Below are 18,534 nucleotides of genomic sequence, written 5' to 3'. Positions count from 1 at the left end.
ATATCATCATCTCAGGTGCTAAACTTCCAAGTGGATTTGACCTACCACGCAAGACCTGGACTACTCTCAACATCATCCGTACCGGCCATGGCTGATGCAGGGATGCTCTTTATAAGTGGAAGAAGCTGCCTAATCCTACCTGTTACTGCAGGGCTCCATACCAGACTGTTCACCACATTGTCAGTGAATGCAGGATTCGAGTCTACCATGGTGCTGAAGAGGACTTCCTGCTAGCAACTCCAGGTTGAAGGACTGGATATTCAGTTACAAAGACAAACTTAAGCTTCTTGTGTGTCAATATGTATATGTAATTTAATTTTATGAAATGTCTATATTAGCCATATGCTAAATAAATAAATAATAATGATATCAGTGTTAAACAGCATGTTAAAATCTGATCTTCCTTTTCTTACATAACTGCATACTACATTGAAAAGCCAAAGAAACTGGTACACATGCCTAATATTGTGCAGGGCCCTCACGAGAACACAGAAGTGCTACAACATGACGTGACATGACTCAACTAATGTCTGAGGTGCCGGAGGGAACTGACACCATGAATCCTGCAGGGCTGTCCATAAATCCATAATAGTAAGAGGGGGTCGAGATCTCTTCCAAACAGCTTTTTGCAAGGCATCCCAGATATGCTCAATAATGTTCATGTCTGGGGAATTTGGTGGGCAACAGAAATGTTTAAACGCAGAAGAGTGTTTCTGGAGCCACTCTGTAGCAAATCTGGATGTGTGGAGTATCACATTGTCCTGCTGGAATTTCCCAAATCCATCGGAATGCACAATGGACATGAATGGATGCAGGTGGTCAGACAGCATGCTTACCTATGTGTCACCTGTCAGAGTTGGATCTAGATGTATCAGGGGTCCCATATTACTCCTATTGCACAGGCCCACTATTACAGAGCCTTTACCATCTTGAACAGTCCACTGCTGAAATGCAGGGTCCATGGATTCATGAGGTTGTCTCCATACCCATACACGTCCATACACTTGATACTATTTGAAACAACACTCATCGACCAGGCAACATGTTTCCAATCATCAACAGTGTTGACAGGCCTACACGAGGCATAAACCTTTGTTTGTGTCATGCAGTCATCAAGGGTACACAAATGGACCTTCAGCTCTGAAAGCCCCTATCGATGATGTTTTGTTGAATGGTTCACATGCTGACATTTGTTGATGGCCCAGCATTGAAATCTGTAGAAATTTGCGCAAGGGTTGCACTTCTCTCATCTTGAATGATTCTCTTCAGTCGTCACTGGTCCCTTTCTAGCAGGATCTTCTTCTGGCCACAGCAATGTCAGAGATTTTGTGTTTTACCGGATTCCTAATATTCACAATACACTCATGAAATGGTCGTATGGGAAAATCCCCACTTCACTGCTACCTCAGAGATGCTGTACCCCATTGTTCATGTGCCGACATTAACACCACCATTAAACTCACTTAAATCTTGATAAGTTACCATTTTAGCAGCAGTAACTGATCTAACAACTGCGCCAGACACTTGTCATCTTATATAGGCATGCCACCAAAGCAAATACTATCAAAAAATACAATAAACTAAGTAAGAGGTATCCACACCAATAATTAAAATATAAGAACATAATGGAGGAAAGGAAGTACAACAGACAAACTGCCACAGGGAAATGACAGTTGCAATGAGTTAATTCAAATTTGTTTTCAAGTGGAGAGGGAATGTTTTTATGAGAGAAAACAAAAGTGAAATAATGCAGGGAGGGGGCAGGGGGCCAGAGGGGTTTGGAGAATGGGCTAAGAGAGGAACCCAAGGAAACAGGAAAAAGACTCCAAGCCATGCGACAGGTGGCGAGAACTTGAAGGCTTGCTTCTATTTGCTCATTTCTGGTTCAATAGAGCTGGATGATAGATCACACATTATACAACTCATGTCATAGCTAAAGTTGCTCTTCCCTTCCTCTCAGTGCATGGAAGCCTAAAGTTCGTCAGAACTGTTCACTTTTCCATCTGTCTTTGTATGCATAAAATTATTATAATTATTATTGTAGCAACTTCAATTTTAACCAATGCAAGAAAACACTCCTAATAATTAGTATGTACAACAAATAAATGTTTACATTTATTATGTGCTGTAAATCAATGTATACATATGATTCTCAAATAAAATATGATCATACCTAAAGTGACAAGCGACATGCAGAAAACTTGTGTCCCTGAGCCCAGGAGAACAGAAAGCAGCATCCCTTTCCGTGGTGGTCGAAAAACATCTCCATGTACTAGTTTCCATCCAAATTCTTCTTGGGCATCTTCACCTGAATCAATCTGCATTAAGAACAAGACAGAGTCAGCATAGCAAAACAATAATTACTTCATCTAAAAGAGCCTTTGCACACACATCTTCATACTCTTAATCAACAGGGATTAAAACTGCATACTGCACAAAATTAAGAAGACAGTAGCACCTCAACCTAAATGCTGAAGATATTCACCATACAGCGAAGATGCTGAGTTGCAGATAGGCACAACAAAAAGACTGTCACAATATAAGCTTTCGGCCATCAAGGTCTTTGTCAAAAATGCACACGCACACACACACACACACACACACACACACACACACACACACAACACAACTCAACTCGCACACACATGGCTGCAGCCTCTGGCAGCTGAAGCCACACTGCAAGCAACAGCAGCAGTGCATGATGGGAGGGGCAACTGGGTGAGGGTAAGGAGAAGGCTGGGGCAGGGAGAGGGAGGGATAGCAGGGTAGGGGTGGGGCACAGTGAAGTCTTGCTGGAGAGCGCGCAAGGATGAGGTGGAGAGAGGGTAGAGCAGCTAGGTACAGTTGGGAGTTTAGACGGAGGGCAAGGGAAAGGTGTGGGGCGGGGAGGGGGGTTTGCAGAAAAGGAGAGAAGTGAAAAGACTGGGTGCATTGGTGGAATGAGAGCTTTGTAGTGCTGAAATGGGAACAAGGAAGGGGTTCGATGGGTGAGAAAAATGACTAACAAAGTTGACAGTCTTTTTGTTGTGCCTATCTTAGACTTTTCATACTATTGTTACATTCCATCCTGGATTATGCATTTTTTGACTGCTGAAGATATTCCATATTTAACTACAGCAAGATGCGTGAAATGTTGTAAGTCAAATTGTAAAGCAGAAAAGCTAAAACTTTTAAAACCGAAATGTAAGACAAAAGCTTTCATAATAAATGTGATATTAAAAATTTACACTACGTAAATTTCGAAGTAGCCTGACAGTCTACTGCTACCAATTCCTACTTTCAAACATACTGTTGATCTGTGTGAATAATTTGAACTCTATCCTGATTAGTCACCAATAGGTGATATAACAATGCAGAAATAAGTAAATACAAGTATTTCTTAATAAAAGTTTTTAAATGAAATCATTTCCTTTTGGCTGTCAAAACATTATTTATTGCAATTGCAATTTTGCGGCAGGTGGTCATTTTCAATATTGTGGAATGGTGTAACCCACTCAGTAATATAAAGCTGTGAATACCTGTGTAATAGTAGTTGCATGTGGTGTTTCCCCTCCCCCGTTTCATATACCATATATGTCAGTAAGCTTTGAAATAATGATATACTAATTACCTGAAATTTTATATCATTATTTCACCAGTTTTCTAATGCATATACTATATGGAACAGCAAAAAATCAAAACACCACATGTAAATACTCCTACACAGTATATCACAACTTTATATTACTGAGTGGGTTACAATATCCCACAATGCTTGAAAACGACATGTCAAAACCGTAATTAAAATAAATATTATTTTAATACCCAATAGTGGAATGATCTCATTTAAAAATTTTACAAAAGCTGTGGAACCAGTTACCATCAAAATTCTTAATCGCAGTATTACATTTTGAACATAAGTAACTAATATTAGTCTGATTATCAAAAGAGCAATGCCATTATATACAACATGGTTAACTATGAAACATAAGTAAAGAAGATATTGTCTTTGTCAGATTAATGTTAGTTTTCAAAAATTCTCTACTTCACAAAACAACTTTGAAAACAATGTTGCCGTCCAAAGTGGCCGAGTGGTTCTAGGCGCTTCAGTCTGGAACCATGTGACCACTACGGTCGCAGGTTCGAATCCTGCAGCATGAATGTGTGTGATGTCCTTAGGTTAGTTAGGTTTAAGCAGCTGTAAGTTCTAGGGGACTGGTGACCTCAGATGTTAAGTCCCATAGTGCTCAGAGCCATTTGAACCATTTGAAAACAACGTTAGCAGTTACATTACGATCATTGTTTATATTTTGGTTTTGTATCTTTAGGATGACATAAACATCACCATATTTGCGAACTCGTGAAAACACAACATATAACTGCCCAAGCAAAAAAAAGTTTATGGTCAATACAATCCTGCCCTTAGAAGTGTCTGATGATCTGCTTTATTAAAGATCACAGCGAAGGCTACTTTTAAAGGGGATTGTTTTCTTATCATCTGAAAAGGCGTGGCTGGATCAGAAGGTACTGTGGGGTACAAGTACACTTATTGGTATCAATGAATTTAGCAGTGATGATGTACTGGTATAACTGAGTTACCACTGATCTTGCACCATTAATTAACTTCTGATAACTATTAAGATAATAAAAATAAAGTAATAAAATAATATTTTATTTTTAAAACAATTGATGAGCTGGTAAACTGCAAAGATTTAAAGAGTTCAAGAATTCTACCGGATACAGATGAATGTTGTTTATTTTGTCAAGTTTAACAGAATCAGAACTGAGGTAAACCTTTGCCTCTCAATCACCGTTGAATAGAATGATGAAGCATTTTGTTTACTGACTTCTGAATAAGGAAGTAACAATACTATCATAACTACAATAATAATGTTTAGGAATTTTGATCACTTCACTGAAATAATATGATCTTCTAAATCACTGCTACTAAATTTAAGTGACCATCCAGCAAAAACCACATTACCATTTGCTTTCTTACTTTGAATCAACTTACGAATTTTTACATGGCACCCCAAGGGTGATTGTTTAACTGTAGTTTTGACAATGGCTTCTCTATTAGCATGTCTAACAATGGGTTATACTTTATGGAAATCTCCACCAAATGTAGTTATTTTGCCTCCATAAGGGAGATGATTATTGATACAATGGGATTCATCTAGTCAATCAGTTGCCTGTAAAATGTTTATTCAAATCTTTTACCTACATTTCGACAAATATAAACCTCTCAGAAGAAGTAATAACTCTTTCACGTATTACATAAAAAGAGAAACGAAGTCATAGGGCTTAATTAAAAAAAAAAAAAAGGTCATCCATACAAATGCTATGGCATAGCCTTATGGCTTAGTCAACAATAAAAATGATCCATGTAAAATCTAATGTAGATGTGCATCATACACGCTGACAGACCATGATGGACATCTACCTCAAATTTTACAGGGATCATTTTTACTATTGACTAAGCCATATAGCTACACCATAGGGTTTATAAGGATCATTAATTAAGCCCTATGACTTCATTTCTCTTTTCATGCAATATTTGATATGATTTATTACTTCTTCTAACTAAGACGGGTTTGTATCTGTCCAAATCTAGGTAAAGATTTGAATAAACTTTTGACATGAAACTCGTTGGCTGTATGATTCCCACTGTATCCATAATTGTACAGGTATTGACAGTTTAAGATTATAGAGATTATTATTCATGATGCTCCTTAAAAGTTGATCGACAATACTTAGTGCATCTTTGGGAACTATTGATATCTCATCCCAAATGATGATGTCAGAATCCCAGAGAAGTTGTGTATCCTCAGAGAGAGTGTGAATCGAAGAGACTGATATGCTGAAGATGAGTACAGATAGTTCGAACATCATATCTGATGTGTGTCCCACTGGTAGGAGATTGGCAGCAAATGCCTGTCCATGCAACTGTTAATATAACCTTGTTTTCACCTTGTAAAATGTGACACAAAGTTTTGCAGAGAAATGTTTTACCGGAGCCTTTCAGTCCATCAATGAAGTAACAATTGGGAATCTTATTTCTTACTGAATTTAAGACTTCCTCGGCTATTGCCTTCTGTTCTTCATTTAGTTTTTTGTAAGCTGCCTTGTTGTTCATACATTCTTCTTCTGCATTGTAGGATTCTGTTGTGTGTTGTGCGATGATCACAACAGGTGCCAGCAGCTTGAATTGTTGGCCAGATTTGCCACGATATTTAAAAACATTCTCCAATTCTAGCAGTTTGAGGTTGTAGGCTTCAGATAGCATGTGCTGTCTCTGAAAATCTCCTGTAAGAGTCCTGAAATGCTGTCCACAACTCGGGTATATTGGCAGGAGAACAAAATGAATGTGAAAAGCCATAATGTTTGAAAAATAAGAGTTTTTTTTAACAAAAACAACAACTGTGAACTATTTGTATATTCTTCGTCATTAGTGGTGAACAAAATCTTCAAAATGATGTATCAATTAATAATTTTGATTAAGGAATAGGGGAGATATGGCATATGGGGGAAAAAAAACACCGCTGAGAAATAATACATATTATTCTTACCTGGTTGTATCGAGCAATATCCTTGTGCAATGTTCTCAGCATGATCATGGCGACCATACCAGACAAGAACAAAACAATAACTAGGGAATTCAGGATACTGAACCACTGAATATTTGTGTGAGGCATTGACTCCAATATGTAATCCCATCTTGATGACCACTTTATAGTGTTATTTTTCTGAAACAAAGATAAAAATGGCACAGACTGAGTAAAAATGCACATCGGTCTGTATGCACAAAATATCTGTGCCACAATAAGACACAAAAATTTGAAATTAAGCATTTTATCACCACTCTGTTCAACATACAGCCTGCATCTGTATGGGTTGGCATGTACATCTAATACAACAAAAGTTGTGCAGGAACTTGGTGTTAGTGTATGGCATGAATCTTTGGCTTCCTGCCAATCGACACCCGCCCTACAAAAATTTATGTGGATAAGTGGGCTACAAACTGCACATTTGTATTGCTCTTATTTTGCTGATAACAACTTCATCAATTCAGATTTCAAGTCAATAATAGTAATATGTAAGAGGAAATGGGATTTGATAAGCTTATCAACTTAAACATACAACACTCCCCCCCCCCCCCCTCCTCCTCCACAACCAAAATTATGACTATAAAAGCTTACATCAAGTTTCAACCAAGGGAAAAAATTCATTTCCCTCCTTTATGTATGTATGTATGTATGTATGTGTACCACTCCGTAGAAGGGTGTGCTTTTGCTGCTCGCAAGTATTTAACCCAGCCATGACTACCAAGTTGTTTCGCAGCTGATCTCGCATTGATACCATCTGTTAGCAAAAGAGATCCTATTCGATGTTCAAATTCAATTATCCTCTTCACTCCTCCACCTGCTCAGCACAGGAAGTCTATCTGGCCAGGAACCCTACTAGCCAGTCGTGCTATTGGAATGACTGTAATTATTGTGTAAGACACCTTGGCTCGCTATGTGTATTCTGAGTCATATCAAACTCAGCCGCACCAATAATGTTACTAATTTTACTATGAATATTTTTCACAGTTCTGTTACAAATGGCTTGGAAACAACTGTTACACGCGCCTGAGGCAGTTGTAGCTGAGTTATGTCGCCAGGAGGATCCTTCAGACCAAGAGGATGGTGACCCTGACCTGGAAGAGTCTGTCTCAGAATTTGACAATGGAAGTCTTATGAACAACAATATAGAAGAAGATGTTTTTGACTATGATGATGTGGGTGAGAGGTACAGGAGTGAAGAAGAAGGAACAAAAGATATAAATTTTGAGTTAGGTATGGGCAAGCAAACAATCTGGACCGACAAGCCTTTATGTTCAAAAGAGTCACAAACCCATTCTCCAAATGTGATTACTCACCTGCCTGGACCTAATGGGAAGGCAAAAGGGATTACAGATGAAAAAAACGTTACTTTCACTTTTTATGACTGATGAAATGATAGAAAACACAGTCTGTCATACTAATAATGAAATAGATCAATCAAAGCTCAAGCACAATGGCTCCAGCAATTCATTTTTACATCCAACACACGTAAAAGAGAGAAAACCATTCACTGGTCTCTTGTTCACGAAGGGTCTCTTGAAAGATTCTGGTTTATTCCAAGACCATATGTTTTCCGAGATGTATGGAGTACTGATCTTTCACTGTGCAATGTTGCAGAAAATATTTACATTCCTTCAACAAAATTTTATATTTGATGATAAAAGTGCTAGGGAGTCGAGAACAGCTGAAGATAAAGTTTCTGCATTTCAGGAAACATGTGATACATTGTTTGCAGTATTATAACCCATCACAAGTATTTGACAGTGGATGAAACATTGCTGAGTTTCCATGGTCAGTGTCCCTTCAGAACGTTCGTACCATCAAAACCTGATAAGTATAGTCCAAAAATAGTTTCACTGTGTGATGCATACTGTTCTGTGATGCATACTGTTCTGTTTCATTTCACGCATCCCATATATTGGAAAAGAGCAAACAAATAAGAAGGATGATTTATCCATTCCAACTCAGTAGTTTCTTATGCTTACTGGCTCAGTGACAGGGATCAATCTAAATGTAACAACTGATAACATTCACTTCATATCAGTTGGCAGAGGAACTGTTTGAGAGGAGACTTATGTTAGTCACTACACTACGTAAAAATAAGTGTGAAATACCACTAGCCATATTGTCAACGGCCCTAGCTGGCACTGTGAAGTTCGTCTATCAAGACGACAAAATATTGGTTTCTTTCACCCCTAAAAAGAACAAAAAAAGTTATGCTACTGTCAACAATGCACCATGGTGGAACAATGAGTGATGAGTCAAGCCAGCCAGAGTGTTTAATTCTATAACCTATCATAAGGTAGAGTGGATGTGTTGGACAAACTTTACAAAGACAAGACAACTAAACCGAAAACCTGAAGGTGGCCACTGAGATACTTCAGAATGATAGATATCACAGTTGTAAATAATTCTGTTTTATTCAAATATAATACTAACCAAGACTCATTCCCAATAGGTGCACAGGCCACATTCCTAAAAAGCCTCTTGTTGGTTTTGACCAAACCTATGATGGAAAAAAGAATGCCAAACCCAAGTATTTTGAGAGCTCTTCGTTTGACAACTGCCAACGTGTTCGGAGAAAAAAAAGAACACTCCCCTGCCACACACAATCAGAATTCCTAGACAAAACGTGGAAGATGTAACTTATGTGATTATTCAAAAGACAGATGGAGGAACCAAATTTTGTGTCAACGTAATTCACGCGTATGTGGTGAGCATAAAACAATACTGTGTGTTAGATGTGTGACTGATGATTCTATTGAGGAAACAGATACTGTATTCCTTTCTATTTGTGGAAAAAATTTCATTTTTTCTTTACATTATTTTGTGTTTAGTCAAAAGAGACAGGAATTGTGTTTCATATTGTGTAGGTGCTGATTTGGATTTCATTGTCACTAAGGGCTAACAGTTATGTATTATGTCTACAAGAAGGATTTTTGTCATGTAACGTACTGTCAATAAACATTCAATAATAATACTTATGTGTAACTATATCCACAGAAACCACATCCTGTAGGGTTAAATATCAAAGCACAAACACACAACCCCAGAGGGTGCCTGCTGTCTATGGAAATTACATTGCCGAAAATACGGCCTAAAATGTTTGCACAGGTCAAGAAAATACTTGTTATGTACAGGATAACTAACATCCCACTAACACATCATTTAACTGGATGGATCAAAAAACCAGCTTACCAAGCAATGGCACCAGAAAAAACTCATAACGCTTAAAGGAATGTGTAAGCTTTTGGAGCCAGTGGCTCCTCCTCCAGGAGGAAGAGATGAAGGAGAAGGAAGTAGTATAAAGGTAAGGTTTAGGAAATGGGAAGAGTTCTGAAAAGTTGGCCTGAACTGCCGGTCAGGAGAAACTTATGAGAAGGAAGACTGATTGTCGAGGGCTGCATTGGGCGAGATTTGAAAACCTGAGAGCTTGAAGACAGATCATCATGCAAGAGTTAATAAGAGTGGAAAGTTCATTTTATGTGGTAGAGGTAGAGAGAAATAGACAATTCAGAGAATAAAATGCACAGAAAATTAAAAGGAAATGACAAAAAGAATTGTTATTGAGAAGAAACGCTGAGACTGAGGAAATTTAAAGAATATAATTAACATAAATTAAGGCCAGGTGGGTAGCAAGGACCAAGGACGTTTTAACACCAATTCCCGCTTGTGGAATTCTGAGAAACTGATTTCTGGAAGATGAGTCCAGATGGCTTATATGGTGAAATAGAAATTAAGGTCACTACTGTCATGTTGTAGAGTATGCTCTGAACAGGAGACTATGTGTTGCCAGTATACACCCTCTGCATATGACCATTCATCCTAACTGATAACTTGGTGGTACTCATGCTGATGTAAAAGGCCAAAAGGATCTACATAACAGCTGGTACATGACATGCGTCATTTTACAGGTGGCTTTCCCTTTGATGGTATATGTTCTGCCAGTTACAGGCTGGTATAGGTGGGGGTATGAGGATTCACACGGCAAGTCTTTGTCAGGAAGTCATAGACTTGTCATTGTAGTTGATTAACACACTCACGACCAGGATAATACTGAGTGAGCAGTGGTATACTCCAAAGCGGCTTTTCTTCTTTGGAGAGATCAGCAGTACAAGAATTGGATCTGAAGGCTCACAGAATCTGCTTTTGAAGTAGGCTGGTAGGGTAATTACGTCCAGTGAAGCATGAGGTGAGAGTGGTGGTGTATTGCTGTAAAGAGTCTGCATCAGAACAAATATGTTTGCCTCGAATGTCAAGGCGGTATGTGAGGGATTGTTTGACACAGAAAGGGTGGCAACTGTCAAAATGTAAGTACTACTGTTTGTTAGTAGATTTAATGTGAACAGACGTGTGGCTGATCTTCGGGGAAGATGAGGTCAACACCAAGGAAACTGGCATGGGATTTGAATGAGATCATGTGAAATTTAATTACGGGAATGCATTTAGAGATTCTAAGAATTTTAAAAGGTCAGCCTTAGCAAGAGTCCAAATGGCAAAGATGTTGTCCAATATCAAAACTTAACCAGGTAAGCCCCCTCTATGTGACCCATAGAAAGGTTGGCACAGGAAGGAGCCAAACTGGTTTCCATGGCCATGCCCCTGATCTATTTGTATGCCTGCCTCTCAATGGTAAAGTAGTAGTTGGTAAGCATAAAGTTGGTGAGCATAGGTTTGAAATCAGGAGGGCACTGGTTAAGGCAATGTTCAGCGCGAGGAATGATGGTATAGAGGGAGGTAGCATCAGTGGTGACAAGCAAGGTGTGTGATGGGAGTAAAACAGGAACAGATTTCATGGGATCAGAGAAATGGTAAGTGACTTTAATATAGGAGAGGAATATTTGTACCGTAGGTTGCAGCATTGATCCACTAAGGCATACACACAGTTGAAGGGTATTTTGAAGCCAGCAACTATGGGACACCAGATGACTGGGTTTGTGGATCTTAGGAAGAAGGTAAAAGGTAGGAGTACGTGGTTAAGGTGGTGTATGAAGTACTATGAATTGAGGTATTAGACCTTACGAGATGCCTGAGGTTGGAGGGTCTGTAGGTCAGTTTGTGTCACACGGATAGGGTTGGAAGTGAGGCCCTTGGATAATACAGATAACTGAAGAGGGAAGAGTGCCTTAGATGAGAGGTTGAGAACACTGTACTGTTGTCATTGGTTCTTGTGATCTTGTGTTATCATTGCTCTGAGAGGCAATGGTGAAGGCTGGGGGATGTTAAGAAGGTTGACCACGCTTGGTTTGTAGGACAGGAGTGGGTGCTGGTGGTGTGCCTGTTTAAGGAGCTGGAGAGAAACAGGAAGGAAAACACCACTGTTGAGGTAGTTTAGGAGAAGACAGGATAACTTTGTGATGTCAATTCTGACCTGTTATTGAAATTTGAAGTTGTAGGGCTGAAAAAAGACTTTTGGATAATACAAATACTCTATCAGCCTAGAACAAAAGCAGATTTCCCAGTCCATCACACCCAATCCTGGTACTGCTGATCCCTCCAAAAAACAAGTTAAAAGTACACCTCTCATCACTCAGTATTATCCTGATCTGGAATATATTAATCAGCTACTTCAATAAGGCTTTGACTTCCCAAAAATATGCCTTGAAATGAGTTCCATTCTGTCCGACATTTTTCCCACATCTAGACTACCGAATTTACTCGAATCTAAGCCACACTTTTTTTCCGGTTTTTGTAATCCAAAAAACCGCCTGTAGCTTAGAATCGAGTGCAAAGTAAGCGGAAGTTCTGAAAAATGTAGGTAGGTGCCACCAGAACTAACTTCTGCCGTCGAATATATGTAGCGCTACACGGGCTTGCTTTGCAGGCACAAAGATAAGTACTGGCGCCAAAATCTCTGCGTCATTAAATAAATTTAAAAAAAAGGTGGAAGACGAGCTTTTTTTCTCCGCCCCGAGTTTCGACCACTGCATTTTCATACATTATCCAACGAAATAAATACAAATTCCGTATTGTTCATCTTTGAATGTAGCAGCATTTCAATGTACTACGAAAATCCGACTGGCAAGACTGAGGTTTTTGTCAATATGGCCAACTCTACATTCTGAATTTTTTGATACCTGTGAGAAGAGGTGGTTGCTAATAGGAACTTTTATGAACTGTGAATCACATGCAGTATTCTCTTCACCATAAGAATAATACGAATATAAACATTTTGCGATGTATTCTTTCGTGTTTGCTGCTATCTCATATAAATCCTGTCTGCCTAATAAACTTCGAAACTAGAGTGAGACAACAGCAAACGCGGAATAATATACATATCATGTCATGTTTATATTCGTATTATTCTTATGGCTAATAGTGATACAGTCAGAAATGAAGCACGGCAATTGACTAGATATTTAAATCTAAGATGACTCTAATTTCTGTGCAGAATGTAATGTACTAAAGAAGCGTCTGCAAAGATTTTCACACGGGGATAAATTTTCGCTTAACTCTCGTTCAGAACATCATCTATCATACGCAGTCTATCATTTGGTTCTTGTTGACCATTATCAAAAATAGCAGCGGTGCAGGTAGCAACAAATAGCAGTCTCTTGTCATTGTTTCGCTAATGAGACAATTCCTCTCTTTTTTTTTATTGTAGCAGCGGTAGCGCGCACAAAAGCAAGCCATGCCGCGAGCGGCGACAGGCCATAAACACTCATTATCAGAATGCGACAAACAATGCATGCCACAGCACAGTAATTCAGTTTCAGCTTATAGTGACTTAAACACCTATAACAAAGAGAACAGCACTTATCAGATCAAAGAAAAATAAGCAATCGATTCAGACCTGACGAAGCACGTGAAAAAGGAAGGGTACATGTATAAATACGGACGGAGTGCCTGACGCATAGCAATGGCTACCTGGTAAAGCTTAACTGCTAAGCTTACGACTCGAACCAAACTACTGTAGCTGTATCGTCATTCATTCAACCTAAATTGTGTCTCATATTAAAATGGGCAAACTTTGTTTCGATTTGGAGGTGCAGCCTAAAACTTTCCTCTCCTCTTGAATTTCGAGCCTCAAATTTCAGGTGCGGCTTAGATTCTGGATAATTTTTTTTTCCTTGATTTCGAGTCTCATTTTTCAGGTGCGGCTTAGATTCAAGTGCGGCTTAGATTCGAGTAAATATGGTAGCTTTTCGTTGTCCCCCCCGCCCAATCTTCATAATATACTGGTCAGATCCTATGTTTCTTCTGCATCCATTTCTCTACCCACAGCTAGTAACTCTGTAACTGTTCCTGCTATAAGACTTGCCCTAAGCACCCTCCTACCATCACCTATACCTGCCCTGTTAACTGTCAAAACAAATACTATCTAAGGGAGAGCCACTTCTGAAATGACACATGTTGTGTACCAACAATTGTGTAAACACTGTTCAGCTTCTATATTGGTACTGCTGCCACCAATTTAACAGTTAAGATGAATGGGCATAGGCAGGTGCATATACTGGCAAAGAACAATGTCTTGCTGCAGAGCACGCTCTCAACATGACACTCATGACTTCTTCGGAGGTGGGAATTGGTGTTAAACCACATCCTGGTTTCTCACCACCCACCTGGCTTTAATTTACGTTAATTATTTTCTTTAATTTCCTCAGTCTCAGCATTTCTCCTCGGTAACTATTCTTTTCTTCATTCCCTTTTAATTTTCAATATCTTTTAATTTCTAAACTGTCTTATTTTTTCCCACCTCCCCATCTCTACCATATATAATGTATTCAGCTTTCATGATGTTTTGTCACTAATCTCCATCTTGCTTATTACCCTACCTTCCACATTGAAACCCTCAGGTGTTTAAATTTCGTTCAGTGGAGTCTTACCTTCTCATCCCGTCCGATAAGTTTCCCTTGACCTGCAGTTCTGGGCGACTATCTGAACTTTCCCCATTTCCTACTCCACCTCTCCTTTTCCTTCAACAATCTTCCTTCCTCTTCAACCCTTCTGCTAGGAGGAGCCACTGGCTCCAAAAACATGCACATTTCTTTAACCTTTATACGTGTTTTTTCCTGCTGCTTCTGCTACTTTTTTTCAAAAATTGATTATTTTTGTTGATATATTAAAGTCTCTTTCAAATGGATGGATCGACTGATTGATCGATTGACTGACTGATCGAATGACTGATTATTGGGATTAAAATGGACCAAACTGCAAAATCATAAGTGCCTTCTTCTTTAAATAGTCAAAGTCTAAAGGATTCCATGAGGAGAAAAGGATGATGCTTTGCTGTTACATCTGAAGCTTAGAACCAGATAAAAGGAAAAACAAAGGGGAAAAAATGAAAGGGAGAGCAATAAAACGCAGTAAGGTTGGAAGGATGCACCAGCTAGAAACAGCCAGGTCTCCCAGTGCTAGTCTTCCAACAGGAAGTAGGCTTCTGTACCTGATCACAGCTGCACCCTTAGTCACTGCAGAAGACAGCAGAACGCCAAGTCACAGAATGCCAAAAATATAAAAATACCTTAAATAAAACAACTAACAATCATGACACCAAGAACAAATATGAAACATAAAAAGGTAGAAAATACCACAAATCAGGCCAGGCTGCTGTTCAGAGGTATCTAGACAGCCAGTTCAATTTTTAACAGTTTAATCTGAGACATAGAAGCTGGAATGAGATAAAACCATGGTAAAGAACTGTACAAGAGTAATAAAATATATGAAGTTATGAGTTTCCTCTTAAACTGCACTACAGTTTATTTTATTATTTTTAACATAGTATTTTAGCACTGCAGTTCACATGAATAACTAGACCTCTTAAGCAATAACTTTATCGTGGAACTCTTACATTTGGTCCACATTTACATAGAAAAACAACAATATGGGAATTGAGAGTCTGCCTTGATAGAAAATGCCTTTTGTTATTTGTTTGTTTATATATTCTCCACATTAGTTTTAGTGACAATTATCACCATCAACAGTTGGTTCTTTAAATCTAAAACATGCAGTAAATAGCATAGTTACAATACACTGTAACACATTATTACATTTGCACTGTTTGTTTCTTAAATATTGTTTTCTGTGGATATTTTCATACCACCTTATTTATTGTGTGTTACAGCATGGTTTTAAGCACTGTTATCACTGTTTGCAGAATACTTTCAGTGCTTTTTCTGTCGCTGTTTTTCTCAGCATACATCATGTCATCTGCAACTGTGTGAGCAGCTGTTAGGAAACAAACCTACAACGTGTACTTACGTTTATCAGCATTATACAATTGGGATTGTGGTAGTGTTATGGATACAGTTTTGGTGTGTACTAGGCTGTTACTTAGTTTGTCACATACTCACATTCATAGAGTGGCTTGCAACTAATTTTATACACAGAAAAACAAAACTTTCACACTTCTTTTATGATCCAAAACATTACGCCATCTTGCTATTCATGAGTGTCATGAGAAATGTTTTGCATGTTACAAGAAGGCTACAAAAACTCTAGTGGGAGTTCTGACGACTTCTGTTCCTTATTTATGTCACTGTGTATGATGGTGGAGTGGTTCTTTTGCGTGTGTGTGCTTTCTGTGCTGTGTCCTGGATCAATTCTCTCAGAACAGTACAGAGCGTGTTGTTACAAAGTGTTGCGTTTTTGTTTATTCCATTTTTCCCTTCCACTACAGCCTTTTGTACGTAGCAATTTTCTTCTATTGTTAGTTGTCGATATAAACTGTTGATGTGTTTCAGGATGTGCAGATAGCTTTTGATATTTGGGCTTGTGGTTTTTGTTCATTAGGTGTACTGTGAAAGTTGAATGTGTGCTGTCACTCTTTAGAGCTCTCATGTGCTCTGTGTACCTTGTTTGGAAATTTGTGCTTGGGTGTCCTGCGTACTGGGCCTGACAGGAGTTACATGTGAGTTGGTGTAGTCCAGCATTGCTGAATTTATCTGAGATTTTTTTGTATGGTTTTACGTTGTGTGTTCTGAATGTTATTGGGATCCTTTGCTTTTTCAAGATGTTTGCAATTCTATATGATATTTTATTATTGTGTGTTCGTGTATACTATCTGTCTCTTTTCCTGAAGTTTTGTGATCTGCTATGTTGTCTGTGTTTTGCCTCTGGGTTTTCCCGTCCTTTTGTTGTGCTCTTGAGTGAGTGGCTTCTGTTTTTGTGTTTCAAAAAATGGCTCTGAGCACTATGGGACTTAACATCTGTGGTCATCAGTCCCCTAGAACTTAGAACTACTTAAACCTAACTAACCTAAGGACATCACACGGGGCAGATTCGAACCTGCGACCATAGCGGTCACGCGGTTCCAGACTGAAGCGCCTAGAACCGCACGGCCACACCGGCCGGATTTTTGTGTTTCATTTTTACCTTGTTGTTGAGCTTGTTTATGATGTCTGTTTTGTAGTTGTTTTCAACAGCTATTTGTTTGATTATATTTATTCCTGTGGGTAATTTTATGGTTTAAGGGGTGTTCTGTTTATCCTGCGGAGCATGTGTGTGAAACTGGGGTATTTGTGCACTTTCGGGTGGTTGGCTGAGCTATGGATAACAGTGCTTGTGGATGTGGGCCTTCTGATTATGGAAAATTCATGCTAGTGGTTGTTTCTTGTGATTGTAAGATCGAGGAAATTTAGTTTCTTGTTCTTCTATGTTTCCATTGTGATGTGGATTTGTGGGTGCACTATGTTGGTATTACTGTGTAGCTCTTCTATCCTATTTTATGTTTCACCTACAAGACAGATTATGTAATCCACATATCGGTAGATTATTTTGCACCCTTCTTGTTTTAGAATGTTGTTGAATATTGTGTTCTCTATATGATAGAAGAAAATGTTGGCTAAGGTTCCCCCAACAGCAAAACTGGTATCTTTCGACTTTACATCCATGTGCGCGCGCGCGGCGGGTGGTTGGCTGAGCTATGGATAACAGTGCTTGTGGATGTGGGCCTTCTGATTATGGAAAATTCATGCTAGTGGTTGTTTCTTGTGATTGTAAGATCGAGGAAATTTAGTTTCTTGTTCTTCTATGTTTCCATTGTGATGTGGATTTGTGGGTGCACTATGTTGGTATTACTGTGTTCCTTTATTTATGAAAATATACAGTACAGTCTCCCACAAACTTTATATATTCACAACATCCTTTACCTTTAATCCAAATATATACAGATTCATTAACAGAAACCTTACATCTACTTCTAGTGTACAGGGATAGTGAGGAAGGTGAGGTATATACAGATTTTCCAAAGTCTTTATTAGCCAATTCTCCAATATGGTAGGTGCGGAAGGCGATGACATCACGGTCGACGAAACTCTCCAGGCCACCAACTGCAGGAACACCAGATCCACCTCTTACGATGGCTACTGTTAGTCATCCATTGCCATGTGAAAAGGTATCATTCAAGTCAATACTAAAATTGAGTCTGCAACCACGAAACACACAGGGTCCTTCGACGAGTTCACTGGCAGAAATGTTCTTCAACTTGTTACTCTTCTTGTCAGCAGCAGAAGTTGTCATTTCAATGTTCTCGATAGTTTTGTAGACTGTCAAGTTGAAGAACATTTCTGCCAGTGAACTCGTCGAAGGACCCTGTGTGTTTCGTGGTTGCAGACTCAATTTTAGTATTGACTTGAATGATACCTTTTCACATGGCAATGGATGGCTAACAGTAGCCATCGTAAGAGGTGGATCTGGTGTTCCTGCAGTTGGTGGCCTGGAGAGTTTCGTCGACCGTGATGTCATCGCCTTCCGCACCTACCATATTGGAGAATTGGCTAATAAAGACTTTGGAAAATCTGTATATACCTCACCCCTGATGACTCTGCTGCTGTAAGGTTTCTGTTAATGAATCTGTATATATTTGGATTAAAGGTAAAGGATGTTGTGAATATATAAAGTTTGTGGGAGACTGTACTGTATATTTTCATAAATAAAGTGATTAAATGTTAAAACATGTCATAGATCATTGTAGAACATTGATACACATGAAATCAAGTGATATACGTTG

At 38.8% G+C, this 18,534-nt stretch overlaps 1 protein-coding gene across 1 annotated transcript in view; it reads right to left on the bottom strand.

Annotated features, from left to right (window-relative positions):
- Positions 1–18,534, bottom strand: part of LOC126262222 (transmembrane 9 superfamily member 2) — a 135,094-nt gene that overhangs the window by 24,651 nt on the left and 91,909 nt on the right. Inside the window, exons 8-9 of the mRNA XM_049958669.1 lie at positions 6,549–6,725; positions 2,174–2,318 (exon numbers count right to left, since the gene is read on the bottom strand). Of these exons, the coding sequence (XP_049814626.1) occupies positions 2,174–2,318; positions 6,549–6,725 (322 nt within the window). The remainder of the gene's footprint in view (positions 1–2,173; positions 2,319–6,548; positions 6,726–18,534) is intronic.

Source organism: Schistocerca nitens, chromosome 6, assembly GCF_023898315.1.
Source record: "Schistocerca nitens isolate TAMUIC-IGC-003100 chromosome 6, iqSchNite1.1, whole genome shotgun sequence".
Classification (NCBI taxonomy): Eukaryota; Metazoa; Arthropoda; class Insecta; order Orthoptera; family Acrididae; genus Schistocerca; species Schistocerca nitens.
Note: the sequence above shows the minus strand (reverse complement) of the source record. Positions and strands in the feature narration are given on the sequence as shown.